The sequence below is a fragment of the Notolabrus celidotus genome, chromosome 13 (genome assembly GCF_009762535.1).
Source record: "Notolabrus celidotus isolate fNotCel1 chromosome 13, fNotCel1.pri, whole genome shotgun sequence".
NCBI lineage: Eukaryota > Metazoa > Chordata > Actinopteri > Labriformes > Labridae > Notolabrus > Notolabrus celidotus.
In genome coordinates, this window is record NC_048284.1 from 26,295,213 (window position 1) to 26,306,941 (window position 11,729).

General features: G+C 38.4%; 1 protein-coding gene across 1 annotated transcript; it reads right to left on the reverse strand.

The window, feature by feature from the left end:
• Positions 1-7,585, reverse strand: LOC117824512 (proteasome subunit alpha type-6). The gene is made up of 7 exons (XM_034700026.1): positions 7,400-7,585; positions 5,689-5,783; positions 1,748-1,829; positions 1,176-1,331; positions 882-1,060; positions 603-697; positions 1-205 (listed from the first exon to the last, which is right to left on the reverse strand). Exons 1-7 carry the CDS (start codon positions 7,473-7,475, stop codon positions 148-150), a joined length of 741 nt encoding a protein of 246 aa, XP_034555917.1. The 5' UTR covers positions 7,476-7,585; the 3' UTR covers positions 1-147.
• Positions 7,586-11,729: the final 4,144 nt, after the last annotated feature.

Genomic DNA, 11,729 nt, shown 5'->3' on the forward strand with positions numbered 1-11,729 from the left:
TTATTTTACTCCAAAAACTTTTTTTTATTGTTGAATGAAACAGTGGGGTAAATGTACAGCAAACAAAGATAACACCAGTCTCGCTCTGGAAACTTCATATCCCATCATGCTCTAACTTTGTCCGATAGGTGACGGGTCTCTGCTCGCTCAGTCTCGCTCTGCCAGGGCCATCAGGTGGACGTCCACTTCAGTCTCTGTCAGGATCCTGGAGAAAGAAGACGGGACTGATGAGTCTGATAACTAAAGATTCAACTTGAACAGATGAAAGCCTCATGAACGCACAAACAAACGGACACACTGACAGAACAAATATGAGATTAGTAGGGTTTCATAAATTCCTTTAAATAACCTGTTTCCAACTCCTCAAGTTGGGGTGTTCATAATTATAAATATTTAAATAAAATAATTAATTATAGGACAACATATTTGTTGGAAAATTCAACAGACAGAGGGATTTCAGATACTACTTAAGAACCTATACAAAGACAGAGGACCGGTGGATATTCAGACATGCCTCATAATAACCTTCTGCTGGCATACTTTAAAAACAAAGACACAAGACTCTAGTTTGTCAAGATCCGAAGTGCTGAGGGATCCTTTACCTGAACTTTGGCCCCTGTGTTGTGACTACGCCCACCTCCAGCTCAGAGGGCTTGAAGTCGATAGAGAGAACGGTTGACAGACAAGAGATTGCCGTCTGAAAAAAAGATAACAGAGTGTTTGTCATACTTCTTCTCTTTCACATAACGACACTTTACTGGACATCCTAATTACGGTTATAAAAATCACAAACCAAACAGCTGGAAACCACCTGTAAGGTCACTTTCACTTTCATGATCCTCTACCTGAGTTACCTACGTGCAAGGGGAAGTTCTTTGTACCTCAATAGTTTGTTCAAAGGTCCAGTCCAGTTTCTTTTTCACTTTCTTCTCCAGGAAGCTGGTGGCTTCTGTTTGCTTCACTCCTGCAGCAGTGGCCTTGAAGCCACAGTAGTATCCTGCAGGGTCGCATTTATACACCTGGGGGCCGTGCTCCTCGTCTATGCCGATCACGATCATACCTGCGAGGAGCAACACAGAGGAATGTTAGGGTGACAACCATCCAATGCCAAAACACACATTTGATCCAGATTACAAGCGCTGTCAGGATTTATGTAAATAAATGAATGTACTTACAGCAGCCAAGTGGTCTCATCTCGGCGTTCTGCGTGTAGACTTGTGAGATGTCGGCCATTCTCTTACACAGCATGTCCACTGGGATCTCATATCCGTACTTGTACTGCCAGTTGGCCGCCTCATAACGAGCTCGCTGAACTTGGGACCTGCTGTCAGCTGGAAGACATCAGAGAGTGAGAAGAAGGAGGGAAAAGTGGCTTCTTTCCCTCAAAGCATCCATTCAGTTGTTAAACCACCATAGTGGTACCTCAAATATGGGATGCTATGTTCGAGTTTGATACAAATTTTGCTGTGTAAGCAGCTTTTAACGGCTGTTCAGAAAGAGGAACAGTCAGCTGCAGTGAATGATCTGACTCTGCAGTACAGAGATGTTCCATAAGACTCATCTCTTTTAATATTTTCCAGGTCATTTCTGAAAATACTGATTTTGGTTCTGCCTGTGCTCAGTCAGATGTTCTGTTTCCAAGTACTGGGAAATGACTGTAATGATTCTTAACAGATTATGTTAATCTCATCATTCTTTTCACACAGTAAAATGTTTCCCCACCCTCACTGACCAATCTCTTTCTTACCTGTCATCCCAGACATTACACATCCAATATTATCTGTTATTCTGAAAAGATGGGTCACTGTGGCGGCATCCAGAAGCTTGTCCTGTTTGAGGAGGGAGAAGATTCAGGTTCAGGTTTCATAGAAAACAAACAGATGAATGATGTAAGCCTCTAGTCAGAATAGAATAAACACATACACCACATGCATTCTAATAATGGATGTTAATAATTAAACAAGTATTGATTGATTGATTGTTCAGGACGTACTCAAACACGTTTTTCTGTTTCCGATTTTCTATCACGTGGAACAAACATCATGTGGTCTCATATATCGTTCAGCTATCAGGGAGATGTTTTAAGTTCAAAGCATGTTTCGATGTGAATCAGCGGCTGCAATTTTTTCTCTCCGGTCAGACTGATTATGACCCGGTTGTACTCCCGGCTGACACCTGACTGCGTTCACATGCTTATTTTTCTCAATAAGAACGAGTAGACAGAAAACTGGACACTGGGAGTCTGAAATATGATCCTGTTCTGTTCTCTTGTTGCAGTAAATCCTCATGTTGAAGTCTGAGCCTTCACTTTATATGACTGTGCATCCGCGGAGATTATTTTTATGAGCCTGCTCCACACGTTGATATCCAGCGTGTTTACATTTTGTACGCCTCAATACGATCCGTAGCTATTCAATATTGTCAGTCATATACAATGTGTTGCAATGGAAAATTTGATTTAGAGGAAAAAACACATTTGGCTTTGTTTCTGACATGGAAAAGTTCTAATTTTTTTAAATGTTTTATCGATAATTGATTGTTAACATTTCCGAAGATCGATCGCGGAGAATACTTCAAATTGACATCCCTAATTATAATGCTGAGCATAGTGATATTCCACAACACCAGCTTTACCAGCTGTCACAGATAAGCATGAATCAGGGATGTCATTGGCCTGGGACAAAAAGCAAGAAAATATACGGAGCACAGAACAGGATGGAATACATATCAAACATTTAACTGCACAAATATCTGACCTGTAAGTTGGTTTTAAGTTAAAAAAAAAAAAGCTAAAATGTACACTCCATCTGTTAGGAAATGTGAAGTTGGATCATTATTTCCAGGATTTTCAGGAATACTTCCGCACCAATTTGTCTTTACTGCAACATTTTCTATTTTTTTTTACTCTCTTTTCCTCTTTGTGTCTATTTGTTTGTTAGATGTAACTTATGGATTTGTGCGTCTAACACCAATTCACATCGAGGATAAGTTAATTAATCTTTCTTTGTTATAAACCACTGAGCATAAGTAGTTTCAGCTTAGTTTATATTAAGAAAGATTTTGTTTAGCTCTTAACTGTACAAAGTATATACGTCTCAAAATAAGTGTTTAGTTTAATTACATCCCAACAGTTCAATTAGAGCCTGTTCCAGAACTGTATTGATTGATTTAACTCATCATGTTATTTGTAGCAAAATGTAAAGTCAACAGAAAGTCTCAGAGTAACAGGTAGTGTTGCTTGTTACCATAGTAACTCATTAAGTAACACAGTAACAACAGCCTGGGTGTAGTCTGCAGACAGAGCCACTCTGCTGCTCACTGTGTAAACTCAGATTAGAACATCCTCTACTATAAAACATACTGTAATCACTATGCACTACTGTACTGTATAGCTATTAATACTGTACACAGTAATCATAGTCATAGACTGTTCATACCTGCAGTAATAGTCACTCATGTAGATACATATTATATATATATATATATATATATATATACATACATACATACATACATACATACATACATACATATATATATATATATAAATATAAATATATATATATATATATATATAATTCATACCTCTGTATATTATGTATCATTATGTTATTTAATTACTGCTTAAGTAATTCTAGTTAGATGTTATCCATATCAGGGATGGGCAATTCAAGCTGGTGTTTCTGTGATGCATCAGTGTGGTGTGTATGTTTACATTTTACAGCCATGCTCAGTCTCTAAAAATACGTGTGTAGTAGTGCGAGATTCAGAAGCGGAGACAATCGCCTCGACTGTCACTAATGTTTTCTTCTTCTTTTGCCATTTAATGCAGTTTGCATTATTCTTCTATATGCTAATGCAGTTAGCAAGCGGCTTTATAGCCACCGTATATGGAATACCATATTACAACCAGGCACCAGTAAAAACATTGAATAATTGTACTTTTAAAATGCGAAAATATTCAAAGTAACTATTCAATTTTTACAAAGTGAACGACTATTTGAAAAATCATTGGCCATTCCTACTATGTATTACTTTGCTTTGTACTGGTGACATGCGCAATGACAATAAAGTTAAATCTAATCTAAATATTGTTCAAAAATACACAACAATATTATGAATGCAGTATCCCTATTATCAATGAGGAAATAAACTAAGTGCAGAACTCAGTAGAGTCATACAGTAGGCAGCAGCTGTCTTTGTAACAGGAGCATACCAAAATAACTCCCCTCAAAATGTCATAACAACAAACCCGAACACATCTGGGACATCTTCTGTTGGCTAACGGACCCTACGTTGCTTTGGAAAACATTCACGGCACGGCAAGGAACACAAAAACACAGACTAATGTTCTCACAGATATTTCAAGTCTTGTGAGTAGAGCTGGGCATTATCAAAAAAGCTGCTATCACGATAACATTTTTCAACTCAGTCAATATCAAAAATGATCATGATAATTATCCAATCATTATTTCATTTAAAGGCAGATTGCCTTATTGCTGTTTGTTAGCTTGTACCGTGCTCTTCCTTTACCCACATCCTGACAGTATTTTTAATAAAGTGTATTAAGTTAATAGTGAACGCTGAGTCGACAGTGTTAGACTAACGACTCTGCTTTGAGCTGGTAGGTTCTGACTTTTCTTTTGTGTCGCTTGTTTCAGCTATGTTTACATTCTGCTCCAAACATCTTTAAGCCCTGCCCACCTCTCACCCTGCGACATGATTGGCTGTTCAATGCCGTCTTCTTCTCCTGTTTAATGTTCGGTGGCAACTAAGGTTTAAGACTCGTTAGAGCCTCCTTTCCAGTGGTTGGGGGTGTAATTACGTGTTTATTTATATCTATTTTTTTATCCAACATTTGTTTTATTTATATTGAGAAATCTTATATCACGATTATTATCGTTATCGATTTATCGCCCAGCCCTACTCACAGAAATGTAAAGTCTTGTGGGATCTGTATCTGTAATTCTGGCGAAATCTGGAAGAATCACATCCCTGATCAATGAAAATATCTTTTAACAACTAGTTCTGCAAAGATAATGACCAAACATTTTCCTTTAGACTCTTAAAACCAGATTCATTATTTCATGTGTCCTAGTTTCCCTCTTAAATGTGACACCATTTCCTCGTATGAAAGGTTCTTCAGTGGTAAGAAACCATGAAGACTTGGAAAAAATACTGCAGAAATAACAAACTCCAAACTGCTTCTGGAGCGAGTTGAGTAGAAATAAAAACAGAGTTATTCAACATATAAATAACTTAACAACAACGTGTCGTCAGTGCAGGATGATCATCACAGCGGCCTTATGTGGTTTAGGACTGACTGTGAGGCCTCTGTTTCACCTTCCTGTTTGCGTAAAATTCACAGAAGAGGAGTGGTGGGACATAATCATTCTGCCACAGAGCTGGCAGAGTATGAAGTATCTGAAACCTAACAGAGGATATACTTGTTTTTGACAGGAGGACAGAACACCACTTTGTTTGTGTGTGAAGTGAAGCTGTTTATGTTCATGTCTCTTTTGCTTCTAAAACGCTATCAAACTTTTCTTAAATCACACACTGGGAGTCTGATATTTTGCTGATGCACAATTCAGCTTAAGAGTATAAAGACGGAGTACCAATGGAGTATGGCTGCAACACTGTGGGGGTGGATATCTGTGTGAAAACAAAGATCTGATATCAACTCACCGGTACTTTTTTCTGTGTGACAACCACTGCACAGTCCTTCCCCCTGACTGCTACTGACGTAAGTCCACCTTGGTTAATGGCCTTGAAAGCATATTCTGCAAACAAGAAAGACAACATGCAGCTTTGAGTTTCTATGTTCAACTGAGGACAGCAATAAATGCAAAAGAAAACAAGCACAGTAGTCAGTGATCTTGAATAGTCCAGTCAATTTGTACAAACATGAATGACTGTTCTGGCTCGCAGCGAGAAAACTGAAGCAACAAGTGAAAGACTGTTGTCAGTTGTCAGGTGTCAGCTGATTGGCCAGCTGACATGACATCACTGACCAATATGGCCAAGAAATAATTGTTTGTAATGTTGCACTCAAATAAATGCTTCTTGTATGTTTTAAACAGCGTGCCCATCCCATGAACTAAATGCATTTAACCCTCCTATTATCCTTGGGGTCAATTGGACCCCATCCAATGTTTAACGTTTCTAAATTAATGAGTAACATCATTTTTTTTGCTTCTTATTTCATGACTTTTCTTAATTTAATGTGGACAACTGGGAAAACATCAAATTAAAATGTTGATATGCTCCAATTTCCTGTAAAAAAAAATTACACCAGTGTTCCTTGGGGTCAATGTGACCCAAGGCTGTTTTAACTATGCAACATAAGAAATATCAACATTTTACACGCATTTGTTTGGTTGTTTTGGATGATATTGAGGTTACTATAACCAAGGACACTTCTGCACATGACTACAGGAGCTGGGATCGAAGTACTAACCTTTAGAGATATAATATTTCCAGCCACCATGTCTCTAAAGACATTCAATGATGTGTCCTGTGTCATATGTTTTGATAACATAGAAACAAGGCAGGGCGGACGAGAGCATGACAAACTTGCAGCAGTTTGATGTTCTGTTTTACAAATAAAGTCCTTCTGAATGCTATAAATTGTGTTTATGCTTGACATAAGTTTTATTTAAAGGATTATGTAGTCAACAAAGAAACAAAGTACCTGACACATAAACCTGGGTAACAATCAGTTTCTGGAGGTTTGAATTGCTGGGGTAAATCTGAGGGTAACAGGAGGGTGAAGAAGTTTTGTTGAACTCCAAATTTGTGTCTTGCATGCTTTCTTTATCAGATGCACAGATAAGGTTTGTCCATCCGTTCAGCTTTCACAATTTCCGAGTCACGTTCAAATTCAAACAAAACTATAATCTAATTTATAGAAACAACATCAGTGGTTCATATTTTAGTGTGGACTATCCCTTTAACGCCAGCCATCGTTTGCAGTGCTAGCTTTAAAAATCATGATTTCCTGTAACTGGATGGTAAAATAAGACGAAAAGCATATTTTCAGGCAAAGGAACATTATATTAACTTTGCAGGATTGCAATATTTGACACAATAACCACTTTAATCTCTTTTCAATGAATCAGCTTGACAGACTGCAATGCTAGCTGAGCTAATTCGCATGCTAGGCGCTATGAGTCGCGCTGTTTTGTATTACATGAATCCTCAGTAAAGTAGACACAAAATAAAGTCCAGCTCAGCATAAATACATCTTTCATGGTCTCATATGATACTACTTTCACTTTAGGCGAGTGTTATTTATCCCCTAGAAGCCCAGCTACGCGAACCATGACAGAGCATTTAGCTAGCTAGCACAAAGTTAGCCCTGGAGCCGGCTTCAGTCTGGACCTGTTCCCGCACTGACCGACTTGGTAGAGCCTTCCTTCGGGGGAGAAGATGGTGATGTGTCGATCAAACCCTGCACTCGAGCCTCGAGACATTTTACAAGGTTAGTTTGGCCGAGAAGTTCGTCCAAATGAGATTGCAAGCAGATTTTCCTTCATGCACAATATTTTCACCCGGAAGTTGAACTAATGAAATCACAACTTCTTCCGGGGTCACAGGCCTGCCTCGTTTCCATGGTGATTCAAAACTGTAGTGCTGTAAGCATGGCGCGTGGTGTCAATGGTCTTGGGTCAAATTCAATGTTTGAACTACTTTAATATTTACATTTCATGCTGAATTACACCTTCTTCTTCAGGAGGAACTTATACCCTTTAAAGAAAATGTTTGACAGTGTTGGTTAATGTCTACTCTTCAGATTAAACAAATAGCCTAATCATGCAGAACTAACAGGGTGCAACCAAGCGGCAACCTCTGGTCTAAAAATATGAGTCCAATGCGGAAGTGCTAAAACCTGCAGTTCATTGAGGATCTGCTAGAGGCTGGCTCCGGAAGTACCGGAAACCACATACACACCAATTCAAAAAAGCCGATCTTTACAGCAGAAATAAACATGTTTACAGCCTGGTACAAAAAACGAGTGTAGTCTGGATAGCTCATTTCTCGATTGGCACACACTGTATGGGCGGGGGGGGGGAATTTTTTCTAACGCGGCAATTTCGAAGATATTGAGATTACTAGTCTTCCAATGAGAGGCACAGCTGACTTGATTGACAGGCGTGAACACTGTAGCTGTTGGCTAGGAGGCTCAAAGCCCGCCTCTTTTCGTCACAATCGCTGGACAGCAGCAATATGGCTCCCGCCGATGATTGACCTTAAAACAGCGCTTCACAAACAGATGGGTGACGTCAAGGATACTACGTCCATATTTTATACAGTCTATGGGTGCAATTTAGGGAAATGGCATTAGGGCTTTGAGAAACCCAAACTATTAGTATACATTATTTTGTCATAAAACAAAAAAACAATAACTAGACATCATATGGGATTAATACATTATTGGTTAATTTCCCCCCATTGAACTGTTGGCTGTTACATGTTTTAGGGGATTGTCCGGGGTGGTTTGATTTGCGGGTGACAGTAATTTATATCATTTCAGGACTAACAAAAGTAAAGCTTCAAATCTTTAAATGATGATTTCTACCTTTCTCTTGTGGACGGAGTATGGCTGACAGGCCTGATGGCAGGAAAGAAGATTATAGTACAGCGTTGGAAACATCACAATGATATTTCATTTAGCCACTGACTTTTTGGTCATTTCTGTCTCAAAACTTCAGGAGGAGACAATAATGCACAACTAAACACCACTGTGGAAAAACAGGAGGACAAATTTGATATATAACCTGAAAAGATCCTGTATCTAGAAATCACTCTTTGCAGCAATCAGGATACTATTGATGGTGGTTTTAAGTTACACAAAATGTAATTGATAGCCTGTTTTAGTTTTAATGTGCTGATTTCAGCATTGAAAAAAGTAATAAGAAAAACAAATAATCATGAATTATGGGCCTACTGAGTGGTCATAACTTTAACCATCCAACAGTGATAAAAGATACGATTTGATAATGGCTACACTGGTCAGCTCCAACATCAAAAATAATAGATTCAACATGAATGCATTAACAGGCCTTTTCATTATACTTACCCAGTATCATTTTAAAACTGAATGTGGACATTCTTCTTTAACCATGGTCACTTTTGATATCATGTGTTCAAGTCAGCTAGTCCTTGTGGGATATTTTCATGGGAAAAACAATTATTTTGTTTACGCTTACATCAGTGTGCTCTGCAGGAAGTAAAACAATGAGGATTTGTCAGCTCCTACAATCAAACAGTAAGGATTAGTGATATCTCATGATCTGCATTGCGAAATATACAAATATACTGTATATTTTGTAAACATCAGTCATGTACACATGTTTTTGCCGCCTTTTTGACTTGTCCCAACAATGTGAGCTCAAACCACCTGATAACTCCACCCTTGAGGGTTCAATTGTGCAATGTTATTGTGATGCTGCACCTGCATGCATTGAACAAGGATACCATATTAGTTTTATTTGCACCTGTTTATTTCTTTCTGTGAAATTACCAAGCTCCTCCCAAGAAAAGTCAGGGTCATGGCTAACTGGAACATGTACATGTTATTAACAATGTTATCAGTTACAGCTGGACTTTTCCGGCTATGACTGGCCAAGTTTCTGCTTTGAAAGGCCAGGCTTTACTACCTGTGTGGATCTTTTATTGAGTGAAATCCAGCTTCAGTCCTTTTACAATGGCATATAGTTACAGTACATTGCAACCTCATTGATGAAGCTTAGATTTAAAGAAGTTGAACACTGTTAATTAACTGGCAAGTGTTGTTAGACTTGTGTCATCCCTTCCCCTTTTATGCAAGATTTAACGTTACCTGACACATGATATTACTAATATATGTTTCTATTATGTTAGCCTGCTTCAGATGCGAACATAATCTCTGCAAACCTGCACAAAGAAGCTGTTTTAGAGTATAACCGAGACACTTTTGATCCCACAGGTTTACTTTCCTTATCATATAACAAGCCAGATGAAGTGAAATACAGAACATGAGTTAGTTTTATTCAATTCCTTCAAACAAAATTACAAAAAGATCACTTTATAAGCACTCGTTATCCATTTTCCTTACTCTGAAAAAAGATGCAAATGTGCATGAATCATCATGGATTTCCCCTTGATCTTCAGGTATCTATTACAACTGTCTGCTTCCTTTTCTGTGACTCACCGTCCTGATGTGTGATAAGCAGGTGTTCAATCTTAATTTGGCAATATCATCTGGGTTTATTTCATGAAACTGTGATCAAGATTAATAGCGAAAAGTTCCCTTGTTTAGTGACTGTGTCTTTAGTTCCTTTTAAAAAATACACAGCTTGTGACACAACCACATATGACATGGGAGTATTTTTATACAACCACTGAACTAATTTCATCGGATATGACCAATCATACAAGATGTGTGCAATAAGGTTTTTTTTTGCAACTAAAGATAATCATCATCACCATCATCAAAATATTAATGCAAACTCCAGTATTGCAAAAGTATTCGTCAAATCCTGGACAGGGAGTGTTATGTAACAAACATAGCTGCAGAAAAATAAGACAAGCGTTTCCAGAATAGTTTGCAACTCTACAAAATGCATCTATTAAAATACAGTAGATACAATGATTGAATAAGTTGAGTATTTTACATGCCATTAATTTTATAAATTAACATTTTAAAATATCTTCTCAATGCATAATTCAGATGTTGCTGGATTTATATTAAATACCAGAAGTCAGTAAGATTCTCCCGAGTCATGTTATATCTGTACCTAGACAGCAAATCCCCCACCCATGCCAAAGGCCCTCTGCCCTACCTTTCACTTTCCTCCCCCTTTCCTGTCCCCTTCCCCACCTCCACTCTATCTTTCTCCCTCCCACTGTTTCTGTTCTTACTCTAAAAAAGCACGGCTCATTCATACAGTACCGCAGCAGCATTTGCACCCTGCATTCACATCTGAAACCAGAAAAGACCCCCACCCTCGGGTCTCAGAGAAGAGGCGTGGGGCTGCATTGTGGAGTGCAGGGGGATCTCCACCATCTATGAAAATACTTTTTCTCTTTGCAAAGCCCCAGTTGGGCTCATGTTTTCCAAGTACAGAATTTTAGATGTTAGGCAATCAGGGAAACATTTTTATGATGAAGCTTTTCTGAACAGCCTCATAACTTAAAATGAAACATGAGTAGTTTGGACTCATTCTGTCATTCTGTAATAAACATTTTGAGCAGCATTTCTTTCCGTAACCAGGGACATTTTTACAAGAGAATTTAAAATTTCCCAAATAAATGTCTCATAAAACCATCTGCTACACGTGACTTTCTGCACAAAGCGTGTTCCCCACATCATTAGTTTTTGTGCTCTTAAAAGCGCATGAAAAAGTAGAGCAAACACAACATTTTGATCTCATTTTATAGCCCACATGCACACAGTTTCTAAGAAAGTGCATGTAGTGAGCAGCTTCTAAGAACGGCCTATCTTTTGTGAGGTGGAATGCAGAAAGATGCTAGAGTGATATAACTCAACCAAGCATGTCTATGATAACAATGTTGGTTGCTGGCTTCCTTCTACAACACACCTTAAGAATTTGCATGTTGTTCCTTGTAAACTGTCTGATGGGTTCTCACGCAAACACTACTCTGGTTGGACAGTAGCCCGGAGGTGAGTGGCAATTAGTGGTGTCCCAAATAAGGCATAAGGAATTACTTAGGTAGAAAATGGA

Excerpts from the sequence above, each read along its gene's own strand:
- LOC117824512 (XM_034700026.1), bottom strand. The coding sequence starts at position 7,475 with ATGTCTCGAGGCTCGAGTGCAGGGTTTGATCGACACATCACCATCTTC. Across the intron at positions 1,830-5,688 it reads TCACACAGAAAAAAGTACCG|GACAAGCTTCTGGATGCCGC; the intron begins GTGAGTTGATAT and ends CTCCTCAAACAG. Across the intron at positions 1,061-1,175 it reads GATGAGACCACTTGGCTGCT|GTATGATCGTGATCGGCATA; the intron begins GTAAGTACATTC and ends TGCTCCTCGCAG.